At 27.6% G+C, this 15,448-nt stretch overlaps 1 protein-coding gene across 1 annotated transcript; it reads right to left on the bottom strand.

Moving 5' to 3' along the window:
* Positions 1-98: 98 nt before the first annotated feature.
* LOC123270355 (F-box/LRR-repeat protein 4) lies at positions 99-13,943 on the bottom strand. Its single transcript, XM_044736355.1, has 7 exons — positions 13,454-13,943; positions 12,361-12,454; positions 10,787-11,246; positions 9,518-9,740; positions 9,090-9,450; positions 1,721-2,048; positions 99-644 (listed from the first exon to the last, which is right to left on the bottom strand). Exons 1-7 carry the CDS (start codon positions 13,685-13,687, stop codon positions 302-304), a joined length of 2,043 nt encoding a protein of 680 aa, XP_044592290.1. The 5' UTR covers positions 13,688-13,943; the 3' UTR covers positions 99-301.
* Between the last annotated feature and the right edge of the window lie 1,505 nt (positions 13,944-15,448).

The raw sequence follows: 15,448 nt of genomic DNA on the forward strand, positions 1-15,448 counted from the left end.
TTTTATCAACTGAAAATTTGATATTTTAAGTTGAAAATAAATAAATTTTTACGCTTAAAAAAAAATATCGTAAAATTTTAATTGTAATAAAATTTATTCAGTCATAATTTTTCATATATAAAAACTTGGTTTATAAATTTTGTCTTAATTATTTCAAGTATCATTGTTTAGGTACAATAAATTACGTGTACATAGATCACACTACAATATATATATGATAACATAAATTATCACACAGTAAAAATAATTGTTTTCAATTAAAATAAAATTAGCGAAGAAACAAAATGTACAGCAAAAAAAATTAATTACGCGGAATGTCGCGACAACTGACTTGGAAGCTACGTTTTATTGAAACGTGGGGATAAAGTTGTCGCCATTCCTGGACTTTAGTATCACTGATGGCGTCGCAGAAGCTCAGGTCCATCATACGCAATTGCGGGCAGCAGAGAAGAAAGCGAAGACAGATGTCTGAAGTGAGTGATCGGGCCCCGAGGATATCCAGCTGCTGAAGTTGCTGGCAGAGGAGCAGAGGCTCTATATCGCGGTCTGTTAGCCCACGAAGCGCTGATAAAAACACTTTCTCCAGAGATGTACAGCAGGTCAAAAAGGTACGTAGTGAATCGCCTGGTGCTCCCATTCCTCCGCTAAAAAATTTTTTTTTATCAGGAAATTTATGAGAGAAAATTGAGAAAAAAATTATGATTTATGTTCTCATTCATGATGTTAAATATAATAATATGATTCTCAGGAACTTGGACAGGAAAAAAACACTCAGTGCAAAATTTTAAAATGCTGCAACGTTTCGTTCTATTAAGAAATTTGAAAAAAAAAAAAAAAAAAAAATTCAATTCTTAAAAAAAATTTTTTTTTTCGAAAATTTTTTTTTTTCAAATGAAAAAAATTATGAATATAAAAAAAAAATAATCGTTCAGAAAAATGAAAAATCTACAAGAGTATTTTTTTTTAATTTGAAAATTTTTGTTTTTTTTTTAAATTACAAGATATTCAGGCTGAAAAATTGGAAAAGTGAAAAATAAAAAAAATACTCGTCTAGATTTCGGATAATTATAAATAAAAATCAAAAAGTAATTAAATTTGTAAAAATTTTTAAATGAAAAATACTTAATCATAAAATTTAATTTCAAATTATAACTCGAATATTAATTATTTGATCTTTTGAAAAAAATACTCATTTAGAAGATTAAAAAATCTAGACGAGTATTTTTTCCAAATTAAAAAAAATTTTTTTTTCCAAATTAAAGGTTTTTTTATTTTTAAAATGGCGGGTGTCGGCTAACTTCAGGGTCATTTGAAGTTTTGGGAACCATTTAAACTAAGTTGAAAAATCTTTATAGATACGCTAATTTCTCCGAAATTATTTGCCGGATCAATGTGAAATTTTCGGACGATATTTTCAAATATATGTACATTCAAAATATGCAAAAAGAATTGATTTTTTAAAAATTAAAAGTGGATATAACCCCTTAACTAAAATTTTTTAACTACATGGTTTTGGTGGAAGAAATATTTACTAAGTTTCTTAATATAATTGTTTGTTTATTTGTCTGACTTTATTTATATATTGTAAAACGATGAAATCTTTCGTAGTTAACTTTGACACATTTAAAAATTTAGCACTGAGTGTTTTTTTTCCTGTCCAAGTTCTTGAGAATCATATTATTATGATGAGAAAAAAAAATAAAAAATAATAGAAACATACCACCATCCAAAATCAACTTCACGTAATCTAGTACAACGTGTGAGGGCACGTACTCCGACTGGCGTGAGAGTTTGGACCTTCCAACAATCTATACTCTCTAAATAGTTGCAAGAATTAGATAATTCCAGAGCTACTTCGTCCATATTCAGGCGGTCGTTTACGCCAGCTAAATTCAAATGGCGAATTTTTTTGTTGTTCTTTAATATTGAACACAGCTCTGCTGTTTCTATTGAAGTTCTGTACAGCTCCAGTCGCTCTAGACAGTGTAATTTGTCCAGATCGCCGAATCCTTCTGTGGTAACTGATGTGCAATTACGCAAGCACAATTCTGCAGAAAATTTATTGTAAAATTTAATTAATATTTCTCATCCATATTTAAAATATTTAAATAACTTAATCTTGGGAATTTGAACAATAAATGAAGATATTAAATTATAATTGTAACGTTTCGCTGATTTATTTCAGCTTCATCAGGCAAACTAAAAATCAAAAAAAAATAATTTTCAGTTAATACAAATATTTTACATATAAAACAAAAATAAATGAAAATAACAATAGTTAAGCGCGCAGTAGCCCTATCGGATCCGGCCCTTGCTTACCAAAGCATTGGACCGGGTTCGAGTTCGGCGTACACCAATGAATATTTTCAATATTTAAGTGTATTATTCTGCTTAGCCCAAAAAATAAAACGAGTTCCAATCTCAAAAAGTTTACCCCCTACCGTAGTCGCTCATGACCTTAGTAGTTTATGCGACTTTAAACAAATTAAAAAAAAAAAAAAAAAAAAAACAATAGTTATATAAACAAATCCTTCTATCAGTGTAACAAGTTTAAATATGAATTTTTTTGTTGAAATTAAACATAAATTTACAGTAATTAATGGTTTATTTTAAATAATAGTTATTATTTTTAATAACTGCATACGTGCACCTCAAAAAAATGTTTTGCTCTTGTCATTATTGAATCTAAGTTTAATTTACTAATCTGTTACGCTTCTATTATTATTAGTTTTGTTCTAAACTAAACGAATTTTTTTTACTAATAATACAAATCTAATTTAAATAAACAAATATAAAAACATTATGCATTAAACATAAAAAAACTAATTAAAGTTTCCAAAATAACCAATGTTTGATAATCGGTCAACTACTGATGTTTTTATCATACCTGCATTTAAATGTAAATTTATGTGTAATTTTATTAATAATTCAAATAAATAATATCACATATCAAAAACTTGAATATTTAACAACGTTTAAATGAACTTTAAATTATTTTTTTTAACATATAATAATTAAATTACGGTCAACTACTGGTACATTTACCCTACTAAGTTGTTAATATTGTAATTTAAAAAAATGTTTGAGATTATGAATATGCTGTTTTACTCTATTACATCTATTGACTTTGTAAAAAATAGACGAGGGTGCTAACCATAAGAGTGACTATTGTTATTTTTGTTTTATATGTCAAATATTTGTATTAACTAAAAGTTATTTTTTTGATTTTTAGTTTGCCTGATGAAGCTGAAATAAATCAGCGAAACGTTGCAATTCTTATAATAAAATATCTTCATTTATTATCCAAATTCCCAAGATTAAGTTAGTAAAATTTAATAATTGAAAAGTCATACAGATATCTAAAATTAGTTATGTTCTAAAAGTATATAATACTGACAAAAAAAATTATTTTTTACATTGACAAAAAAATTTTTTCTTAAAATTTTAGTTTTCCTAAAACTTATAATTCTTTTAAAAATTTTAATTTTTTTATATAAGGTAAAAGCCCCTATTATAGACAGGGCTTCCATCATTGACACCCTATTAAATTTTATTATTTCATTATTAAAATCTGTTAATAATCACAATTGATAATATTTCATGACAATTTTACATATTTTGAAAATTAAAAAATAGTAAAATTTAATTCCAAGGCATAAACTATTTACCGCAAAAAACTTCCTTTTTTAAGTAGGCGAAAACTGCTTATACGTTTGTAATTTCTTAACAATATTATTAAGAAAGACCTTATTTTCAAACCCAGATTTCTCAATGTTTTTTTTTTTTATGTAATTGCATTGTTTAAAATTATTTTAGATTATTTGGACACTGTTATGCATTAATGTGTTAAGTGCTATGGAAATCCTATGAACTTAACACACTATTGCATAACAGAGTCCATTTATAGTCTAAATAACCATATAATCATTTATTTATATTTTATCGAGTTAAAATTAATTTAAAAATAGCAGATGTCAAAGATGGGGGGGGGGGGGACACAAAAATTAACTTGCGTCAACTAACAACATAGGCCATTATGTAAGGTAATCTAGCCCCTTCAACATACATATCAACGTATTAATGTTTACATACTGTCATGCGATTTTATAAGAATCAAAGTATTTGAGACTAGAAAAAATTGCTAAAAAAAACCTGGTAAAAAATATAGAAAAGCTAGGTCTTAAACGAATTTTAAAATAATAAAAATTATTGATAGTTTTGCATTAGTTAGTAAAAATGATTATTGTTAATATAAATTTAACTGTAATAAAAGACCTGTCAATAATAGGGTCAATGGTATGTCAATAATCGGCTCTTCGAATTCAATAAAATACTATAATAATAAAATACTATATATAATTATCCGGTAAAAAGTACTTTTTTTGTACGCTAAAGTACCATAATTGTAAGGTAATGTACTGTAATTGTACGGTAACTTATCGCTAAAATAAGGTATATTTGACGGTAAGTTACCATTGGAATGCAGTAGTGGGGAAAGCTCAGAAGTATATATTCTACCGTATTTTCACCGTACGCTACCGTAATTTTATCGTTCTATACCGTATTTTCATCGTTCTTTACTGTACATTGCGGTGTTTTACAGTTTCTACTGTGCAAGTAGAATGCTACTGTAATCTACGGCGGACATACGATATATCGACCGTATTTTTACCGTATAATACCGTAATTCTACGGTATTTCAGATCCGCCAGGGTAAGTTTTCCAAAACACTATAATTTTTTATATTTTAGTCCATTAAAATCAAAGATACGGCCCAAAAACAAAACAATCTTAAAAACGCACTTTTTTTAGCTTCGATAGTATTTTTATCTATTTCAATTGGCATTAATTAATTTAATATTGTAAGGAAAAAGCCCCAATTATTGACAGGGGTCTAAAGATTGACACCCTAAATTATTTTTAAATATATTTAATTATCTGTAAGAAGAATAACTACCATATGAATTTTTGTTAAATTCTAATTAATTAAAAAATTGAAAAAAATTACTGTCCGTTCAAAATATTAAATATTAATTAAAAAAAAATTAATTTCGCACCAGTTCATCAAACCAGCTTACGAGCGTCTATTTTCTTAATAACTTTGGTTTGAAAAGCAATTTTTTTAAATGCCGAATTTAAATTAATTTCTTCATCTAATTAGATGATTTTTTTTTATCAACAATATATGAAAAATTCATAAAATTGAATAATCGAAATTAATTGTATGCTTTACTAGCTGTTACCCGCCCGCTCCGCTGGGCACTTTATAGAATTGTATTTTGAGATCTAGACTTGAAATTCAATTGGAGTATTGTTCTGACTTGCACAGATTCAAAATTCTATCGGATTGGCCTGTACCTTTTATCCATGTCATAATTCTAGCGAATATCCATTGTAACTTTCAATGTGCAATCACTATAACATTCCCGTGGCTTTCTCCAAAAATGAATAATCATTTTTGGATTTACGATTTTAATTTTTGATTTTACGAAATCTCTTAAAATGAATAGCCAAATTTCTTTTCCACATCTCAAGTGTTTAGAAAATGTTTTCATTTTAATCTGTTACATTCCCGCGATCCCGTAATAAGAACAATTCATTGGTTATGTGATCAGCAAAAATAAAATGAATGCAAAATACTTAGTCCGTTGACTATATAGCTACATGTAAAGTTGAATTTTAGAAACCTTACAATGACTTTTTCGCCGCTGCCAAAGAGACGATTGTGGTAAGAAAATATAATTATTAAAAAAGGAAAATATTTTAATCCGTTGACCTTGGAGGCCATCCCTGTAATTACCTGTTTCTCTTAAGATTCTATCAAATTTGATATCTCTAGGAAATATATTTGAAGAATATGAATTTTTTGACAACTATCATTCCCGCACTCTTATGTGAGAGAGAAATTTCGTAAGATCCTATTCGAGATGATTTTTACATTAAAAATAAAATATTCCAACAGAACTTCGAGTCCATAGAAACTATTGTTTTGAAAAGAAAGATTTTCATTGTTAACGCCTCCGCAGTCTCTTTGGGGTTGGAATTTGATAAAATTCATTCTTAGCTGAACTTGACATGATACATGAAGACTCCCACCAAATTTGAAGTCTGTCGAAGTTACAGTTTGGAAATTAAAATTTTAGATTTTAACACCCACCCCCGCAATTCCTATCGGAAGTATACTTTATTGAAATCCATTTTGAGATGATCTCTACAGGAGAAATAAAAGATTTCTACCAAATTTAGAGTTTTCAGAAGCTATATTTTGGAAATGAACATTTTTTATTGTCAACACCCACTCCCGCGATCCTTATTGGAGGTTGTAAAATCCGTTCTTAGATCATTTCTATATCACATATAGAAGACTCCTATCAAATTTGAAGTCTATAGGAGCTATAGCTTTGAAATTAAAAATTTTAATTGTAAATACCCACCCCCGCAAACTCCTGTGGGGTGAGCTATCGTAAAATTCGTTCGTATATTATTTCTACATCTCTTACAGAAAATTCCTACCCAGTTTGGAGTCTATTGGAGCTATAGTTTGAAAACGGGAATTTTTTATTATTAACGCCCCCGCAATCCTCTTTGGGGTAGGATATCGTAAAATTCGTTCATAAATTATTTTTACATCACGTACAGAAATTTCCTATAAAGTTTGGAATCTGTAGGAGCTATAGCTTGAAAATTACAAATTTTCATTGTTAATACCCACCCCCGCAACCCTCTGTGGGGTGGGATATCATAAAATTCGTTCATAGATTATTTCTAGATCTCTTACAGAAGATTTTTACTAAATTTGGAGTCGATAGGAGCTATACTTTAAAAATGGGAATTTTTGATTGTTAACGCCCCTGCAACCCCCTTTGTGGGTGGAATTTCGTTAAATCCGTTCTTAGCTGACTTCTACTCGGTAAAAAAAATATTCCTACCAAATTTCAAGTCTCTAGGTCTTATGGTTCCAGAGATATCGTGATGAGTGACTATATATGTGGAAATCTTATATATATATAATAGATGTGGGTGAGTGCATGGATGGATGCGTGAGAGTGCGTGGGTGGATGCGTGAGAGTGCGTGGATGGATGCGTAGGAGTGCATGGATGGATGCGTGAGAGTGCGTGGGTGGATGCGTGGGAGTGGGGGGTGGATGCGTGGGATGATGTGGATGGAGAAGCATTGAAAGCGTAGAGTTGATGTTATACATTTTTCCGACTTCTTTATAAGCTAGAAAAAAAAAAGAATGACGAAAAAACGATCGTCTTTTGTTTTATTGACGGAAACAAAAAACAAATAACTACACACATAAATTAATAAAAAAAAATGGGAATTTTCTATTGTTAACTCCTCCGCAAGACCCCATGTGGGTGGAATTTCGTAAAATCCGTTCTTAGCTGACCTCTACTCGGCAAAAGGAATATTCCTACCAAATTTCAAGTCAATCGACCTAATAGTTTCTGAGATTTCGTGATGAGTGAGTTCAAAAATGGGATCTCCTATATATATATATATATATATATATAGATAAATAGGAGTGCATGGATGGATGCGTGAGAGTGCGTGGGTGGATGCGTAGGAGTGAATGGATGGATGCGTGGGTGGATGTGTGGGAGTGCGTGGGTGGATGCATGGAAGTGCGTGGGTGGATGCGTGGGAGTGGGGGTGGATGCGTGGGATGGTGTGGATGGAGAAGCATTGAAAGCGTCGAGTTGATGTTATACATTTTTCCGACTTCTTTATACGCTAGAAAAAAAAAAAGAATGACGAAAAAACGATCGTCTTTTGTTTTATTGACGGAAACAAAAAACAAATGACTACACACATAAATTAATAAAAAAAATGGGAATTTTCTATTGTTAATTCCCCCACAAGACCCCTTGTGGGTGGAATTTCGTAAAATCCGTTCTTAGCTGACCTCTACTCGGCAAAAGGAAAATTCCTACCAAATTTCAAGTCAATCGACCTAATAGTTTCTGAGATTTCGTGATGAGTGAGTTCAAAAATGGAATCTCCTATATATATATATAGATAATATTTAAATAATGGGTGTTAATAACTAGTTCATAATTTTAAAATTGAATCTCATATTAACATCCAGTCGACAGCGCCATGACGCCTTTTTTTTACTTCAACCTAAAAAATTTACTGCAAGAGTTTGAACTCTTCTGATAGTAATTAGTCTTTTAATAGTAATTAATTAATTATGGAAATTATTATTAATAAACTTTAATAATATTAATTACTTAATAATAAGTTTCGATTAATGAGAATAAGCAGATGATTCGACGCATGCGCAGTATAGGTGTCAATAATTGGGGCTAAGGTATGTCAATAATTAGATTAATTAGTTTTTCAACCTGTCAATAATTGGTGTATCCGGATACTTTATTTAATTATTTAAAATTAATTAGTAAATATCACTGATTATTATTTGAAAAATAAAATTGATTAGTAAAAACATTTCTTGAGACATTACCACAAACAAAATTCAATGATATTGATATTTGATTGGTTAAAGAAAATGAAATCATAACTTTGTTTCTTATAGTGTCAATAATTAGGGCTTTTACCTTATCTATTTTATAGAGAATTGTTTAAGCTTGGATTAAAAAAAAAAAATTTCTAACTTTATTAGGGACCAAGATATTTAAAAATGAAATAAGTTGGGTACTTTTCACCCTCAATGCCTAAAGAGGTATACCGTTACGATGTGTTCTTGTCAGGAGTTAATTAATTAAGTTATATAAGTAAAAACAGTGATTAATATGTCCTATAAAAAATTTGACAATATTGATTTGAAACACGATAAAAAAATTCAAATATTCATGATCACTTTTATAGTGTCAATAATGGGAACTTTTACCTTACTGACAAGAAAAAAAAATTGATTTTTTTTTATTCTTATAAGAAAAAATTTTTTTAAAATTTGAAATTTTTCATACTAACAAAAATTTTCTCTCAAAATTTAAATTAATTTACACTGACAAAAAATTTCTTCTAAATTAAATTTTTTTGTCAGTATTAAATTTAAATCATAATTAAATTTATTCTCAAATAAAATTATTTTTAACAATTTATCAATTACTATTATTACCTTTGAGATTTTTACACACGGAAGAAATCTCGCTGACAACATGATCATTCACAAAGCGACAGCAATTGAGCCTTAAGTGTGTTAACGAACAACCAGACGAGTGCATAAAATCAATGAAATTCTGTGATGTTATTGACTCGTAATTCCCACACCAAGATAGATCAAGCCGTTGTAAGTATTTACACCTTGGCTGGATAATGCTCAAGGCACTCGTATCAATGCAATTCCAGTAGGGTTTCAAATTCAAACTCGTGTAGAGCAATGCGTCTCGCGCTATCACATTGAAGTATTTATTCACTCGACAAATCCGACATAAGGATTTCAAGTCTAAATTTTTTAGGATTTTCAGCACTGTTTCATCCTAAACAATTTCAATATTATTAACATAAATATTACATGTTATAAAGAATAAAAAATAAAATAATTACCGGCAGCACTGAAAAATTTCCGCAGATATCCGAAGTATTAGAATTCGCAGAGACATCATGGACGGATTGGGAAGAAACATTAATATCTTTAATTAACTTCGGAAAATCTTCTTGTAAAAATTGCTGTAAGCTATTGAAAGCTTCTTCAATTGGCGGTATGCAGTGGCAATTTAATCCTAGCTTTGACAACAAAGTTCCTTTTGGTAATTTGTCAATTATTTTACTGAAAAATTATAATTGCAATTCAATTATTGATTATTAATTATTAATTATTACCAGCAATTTGCAGTTACTATGCGACTTTCGAGATTTACGGATTATAAAAAAAAATAACTTTGGCTCAATTTTTTGATATTTCTAATCAAACTATCCGTAGTCTGGGTATTTTTTAAATAAATTAAAAAAATAGTAGTGCTTTCACAGGATCAATTACAAATAATTTAATGGAAAAATGTGACAGAACAAATTTGTAGAACCAACAAACTATTAAAAACTCCTCCAAAAACTTAACATAAAAAATTGACTATTTTTGAAAAATATATAAAACCGCGAAAAGGCACAAATTCTTGTCGAGACCTTTCTGATGATATACAATTTAACTAAGGTAAAGTACCCAATACTTGAACACTTATAAAAATGGGACCAGTAGGTACTTGAACAGACTTTTCGAATTGTAATACAAAATCCGTACATTCGATATGGGTAATATGCGCATGCTATAACTATTCAATAACACAGTAATTGATTTCTGTAAGTTTTTTCAATTATAAATCAATACGATTATATTTTTGTATACTTTAAATTTGACATGTCGAGAATAGCCGATAGATACTATTTTTTCATGAAAAAAGTACTAATTCGTAATCCGAACAATCAGTAAAAAAAAACAGTATATCATCATTTTAAGTAAAAAACACTGTACCACCCAATGGAATATTCTTTTCTAAATAATACGTATTTTTTGCAGACATAAACTATAATTTTTATATTAAATTTTAGCGTCTAACTATACCGCCAAAGTTCCGCTTTTAACAGGATTTGGCCAAATTTTGAAATTTCAGCAAAAATGCCTTACACTCAAAATATCTCAGGAACTGCCCAAACATAACTTCTGTTGAAAGCGGAACTCAAAATTCCAATTTTAAGAGGTCTATCACGAAAGTTGAATTTTGGCACACCCTATTAAAGATATACCCGTTACAAAATTTTTCCTAGTTTTTTAATTATATAGAGAATGAATTAAATTGAAATTTTAATAATTATTTCTACCTTTTATATAGAACACAATGTTTATGAAGAGTACTTTTAAGCTTAAGCAAATCACAGTGAGCTTTCGTGTGTTCTGGGGTGAGATTGTACAAATCATCACTACTGGAACTAGAATGACCACCGAGCTGCTGAAGCAAAGCGCTGAGGTTCCGGTTCTTGAACCCGACGTGAGGCAAAATCAGCTCGGTAGTCCCGATCAGCAAAACGGCATCCAACTCCGTGTAGTAGTCCAGCTGCGAGTGATTAAACTCCAGTCTCAGTACTTTGGTTTTGAAGCTGCAGAGTTTTAGCGGCGGGGAAAAAATCCGCGGCTTCGGAGACACTTTCTGCGGCAAACCACTCCATAACAGCAGCCATTGTCCGTACGGATCTCGCGCCCAGATTTTTATAACGCTACCTGGGTTATAGGTTTCGTAAATTGATACTCTAATTGGGTAGACTTCTTTGTGATACTCGATGTCTGTAATTAATGAAATTTTTATTAATTTTTTTTTTTTTAACTATAATTATAATTAAATTACTAGCAACCCTGCAGTCACTATGTGACTGCCGTGACTTTTGAACTATAAATAAATAAAATTTTGTTTTGTTAAATAATGACTTTTGTTAAATTGCACTGTACTTTCTTAATTATTGACATTTTCAAAGATATAAGCTCATCCCGATGTTATACTCATCAAGAGCTTTCATTTGAGTACCCACATGCATATTTGATATACTTTTTATATATACATATATATAATATATATAAATATATGAAAAATTGATGCGAGTACTTAAATTAAAGGTCTTGGTGAGCGTAACATCGGGATGAGCTTATATCTTTAAGAAAGTCAATAGTTAACAAGATACAAGGTCATTTCTTAATTATTGACATTTTCAAAGATAAAAGCTCATCCCGATGTTACACTCATCAAGAGCTTTCATTTGAGTACCCACATGCATTTTGATATATTTTTCATATATACATATATGTATATAATATATAAAAATATATGAAAAATTGATGTGGGTACTCAAATGAAAGGTCTCGATGAGTGTAACATCGGGATGAGCTTATATCTTTAAGAAAGTCAATAGTTAACAAGATACAAGGTCATTTCTTAACTATTGACATTTTCAAAGATATAAGCTCATCTCGATGTTACACTCACCGAGGCCTTTCATTTGAATACCCACATGGCATTTTTTACGTATTTTATATATTTGATATTTGTGCAATATATATAATATATAAAATATATGAAAATTTGATGTGGGTACTCAAATAAAAGCTCTCGATGAGTGTAATGTCTAAGTGAGCTTATATCTTTAAAAATGTCAATAGTTTTCAAGATACAAGGTAATTTCTTAATTATGTATCTAGAGATAGAGTATTTTCAAATGCAGCCTAAATACTTATAATAAATTGACTATCGGTGAGAATGATATGAAACTTTGAAAAGGCACAAATTCAAATCAAGCCCTTTGCAATGACACTAAATTTCACTAAAAAAACCGATTTTATCATATGACCAATCTAAACACAAAATTTTTCTTATTCTCTTAATAATATAGATTATTTTTTTACTTACCAATATAGTCATGACTATCAATCGGTTCATTATTTGCAGGCATAAAATCAATCAATCGTGACGGCGCTTCATCCCACCAATTTCCGTAAGTTCTCTGTTGATAAATTATTGTTTATTAATCAATTATTTTTTTTCTTTAATAATAATGATTTTATTAAATTTTCAAGTTACTAAAATTTTATATTCTTTACATGAAAAATTTTAGTAGTACTAAAATTAACAAAAAAAGTTTTTTTTTTTTTTTAATTTCACTTGTAAAAATTAACGATACTGAAATTGAGAGACATCTGACAAATTTTTTTTTATTTTTATTGCAAATTAATTAAAAAAAAATATTTTTAAAGAATTTTGCACTTATAATTTTTATAAATTTTTAGTTGTGGAATTTTTTTATAATAATTTAGTTGTTTTAAAAATCAGAAAAATTGACACTGTTCATTTCACTGTCATTAAAAATTAGAAGAAAATTAAGTGACATTTGATCAATTTTAGAATTTTTTTAACATATAAGTAAATTATAGCAAAAAAAAATCATTTAAAAAATTCTGTCTTTAGAAGTTCTAAAAAATTATAAATGCGATTTTATAAAAATAATTTTATGAACTTTTATTTTTCAAGAAAAATCAAAAAATTGTCATGATAATTAATTTAATAGATATTAAATCATTTTTAGAAATTTTTTAACAAATCAATTATGGCAAAAAAAAATTGACATGTAGAAATTTTTAAAAAATAAGTTAGCCGACATCTGAAAATTTTTTATAATTTATTATATTAAAAAAATTATTAAAAAAATATTAAAAAAAAAAATTTCTCATATCGAAAATTTTAAACGTTATGCGTGCAATTTTTTAAAAATATTTTGATAGTTCTGATTTAATTAATAAAAAAAATTAAAAATTGTTGAACGTCGGCTAATTTTAGTATCATTACATTATAAATACAATTTTTCAAAAAATATTTATTTGTTAAATAAAATAAAAAAATTATCACTGCTAACTTTAATGCCATAAAATTGTCAAGTGTCAGCTGATTTCAGTGTCATAAAAAAAATTTTTTTTTGTGAAATTATTGATAAGAAAAAAAAATTTACCATAACAAAGGCCTGCGGATAATCTCCATAGTCTGGAAATTTACTAGGATTACCAGCAATATTATAAGCAGTGTATGAGATACTAATATTGCTTCCATACTGAGAACTAAAATCCTTGACATCTTTGACATACTGCTCAACAAATGTCACCGTTTCTTCCTTGCAACCATTTTTGTAATTATTATCCTTTATTATAGGTACCAATTCTATTCTAGTTTCGTCACAAGACACCATGTCATTAAAAAATCTAAATATTCACTTAGCCAATCTCCCGTTTATAAACAATTATAATAAAGTGTCACTTTAAATCTAATCAATAACCTCTTTTAGATTGTTAATAATTACTGTTGTTATGTTGTGACAATTACCATTGTTTAAGAGTTATTTTTAATAAAAAAACTTTTACTGTTATGAGTCAACTGTTTGTTGACAGAATTAAATGTCACGGTTTCGTGTGTTTCTATCAAAGCTAACAGCTGATATTTTTACTCACCAACTAGCGCCACTGTTTTTTTTCACTGTCTTAACAGCTGTCAATAAAAACATTAATTTTTAATAAAATTTTAATGAAAAATTAAATGGAATACTAAAAGGATCAATTTCAAATAATAGGTAAAAATAATAATAAAAATGTTTATTTTTATAGTTTTTTATTTATAAGAATGCAATATAATTAATTATATCTACAACTTGAATGACTTGATAAATTAAAAACAAATGTTATTTTGGTAGTTGGATCATCCAAGCAAAATGTTAAAAAATCTCTACAAAACTTAAAATATGAGTAATTAATTTTATAATGCACACTCTGTTGAAATTGATAGACAATTTTTTCATCTGGAGTGAGATAATTGCAAATGACATTCAAGTTAGCAGTCACTTCATCATTTTAAACGATTTTTTTAACAACCAAATTTGTTGAAAAAAATTATTTTTGAAAAATTGCAGTTTCAATTTTTTTTTAATTTCTAAATGTCAATTTTTTGCCATAATTTAGTTGTTAAAAAAATTAATAAAATTAACAAATATCTGCTAGATTAATTTATGATATTAAAATTAGCAGTCACTTGACTATTTTAAAATCTTTTTCAACAAATAGATTTTTTCCAAAAAATTATTTTTAAAAAATTAGATTTTTAATTTTTACATGTTAATTTTTTTTCTAATTTTTTTTTTGCCAAATTAATTGCAATTAAAAATGATGTCTGTAAAACTTGTATTGACTTATTCAGCATTGAACATCACTATCTCATCAGTCATTATTCAAAAGCAACAAAAATTATTTGTAGAGTTAAATTTGTTGCTAATTAGTGACTTTAATTAGAATTTGTTATTTTATTAGATTTTAAGCAATTTATAATAATGATTCTGAAATTGAGACATTTTATAATTTTTCAGAATTTTATAATACTGAAGTTATTAGCCCACATCTAAAAATTTTCAGAATTTTTTTTATTGAAAAAATTTTTACAAAAAAATTAAAAAAAAATTTCATTTTTAAAAAACTTACAAAATGATAAGTGCAATTAAAAAGAAATATTTTTTGGTTATAATTTAATAAATGAAAAAATATCAAAAAATTAAAAATGTCGGCTAACTTTAGCATAAGTTTTTAATTTTTGATTGTTTTTAATCTATTAAATTATAATTAAAAAATATTTATTAAGAATTGCACATAATTTTTCAACTTTTTTAAAAATGAAATTTGTTCTTTAAGTTTTTTAAAAATAAAAATTAAAAAAAAAAAATTTTTTTAATTTTTTCAATAAAAAAAATTCTCAAAATTTTGATAAATATAAATCTATAATTAAAAAAAAATTATTTCTAAAAAATTTGCACTTGTAATTTTTTGAATTTCTAAATGTAAAACTTTTTTATTAAGATTTAGTTTTAAAAATCGAAAAAATTGACAGATGACAGTTGACTTCATGAACATAAAAAATTGAATTATTTGAAAATAATTTTTTGTAAATAATTTATTTGTTCAATAAAATC

This window comes from Cotesia glomerata, linkage group LG8 (genome assembly GCF_020080835.1).
Source record: "Cotesia glomerata isolate CgM1 linkage group LG8, MPM_Cglom_v2.3, whole genome shotgun sequence".
Classification (NCBI taxonomy): Eukaryota; Metazoa; Arthropoda; class Insecta; order Hymenoptera; family Braconidae; genus Cotesia; species Cotesia glomerata.

Bases quoted from the DNA above. Each gene is read 5' to 3' on its own strand.
- LOC123270355 (XM_044736355.1), bottom strand. From the start codon at position 13,687: ATGGTGTCTTGTGACGAAACTAGAATAGAATTGGTACCTATAATAAAG. The intron at 12,455-13,453 runs GTAAATTTTTTT...ATTTATCAACAG, and splicing joins ATCCGCAGGCCTTTGTTATG to AGAACTTACGGAAATTGGTG. The intron at 9,741-10,786 runs GTAGAAATAATT...ATAATTTTTCAG, and splicing joins CATTGTGTTCTATATAAAAG to TAAAATAATTGACAAATTAC.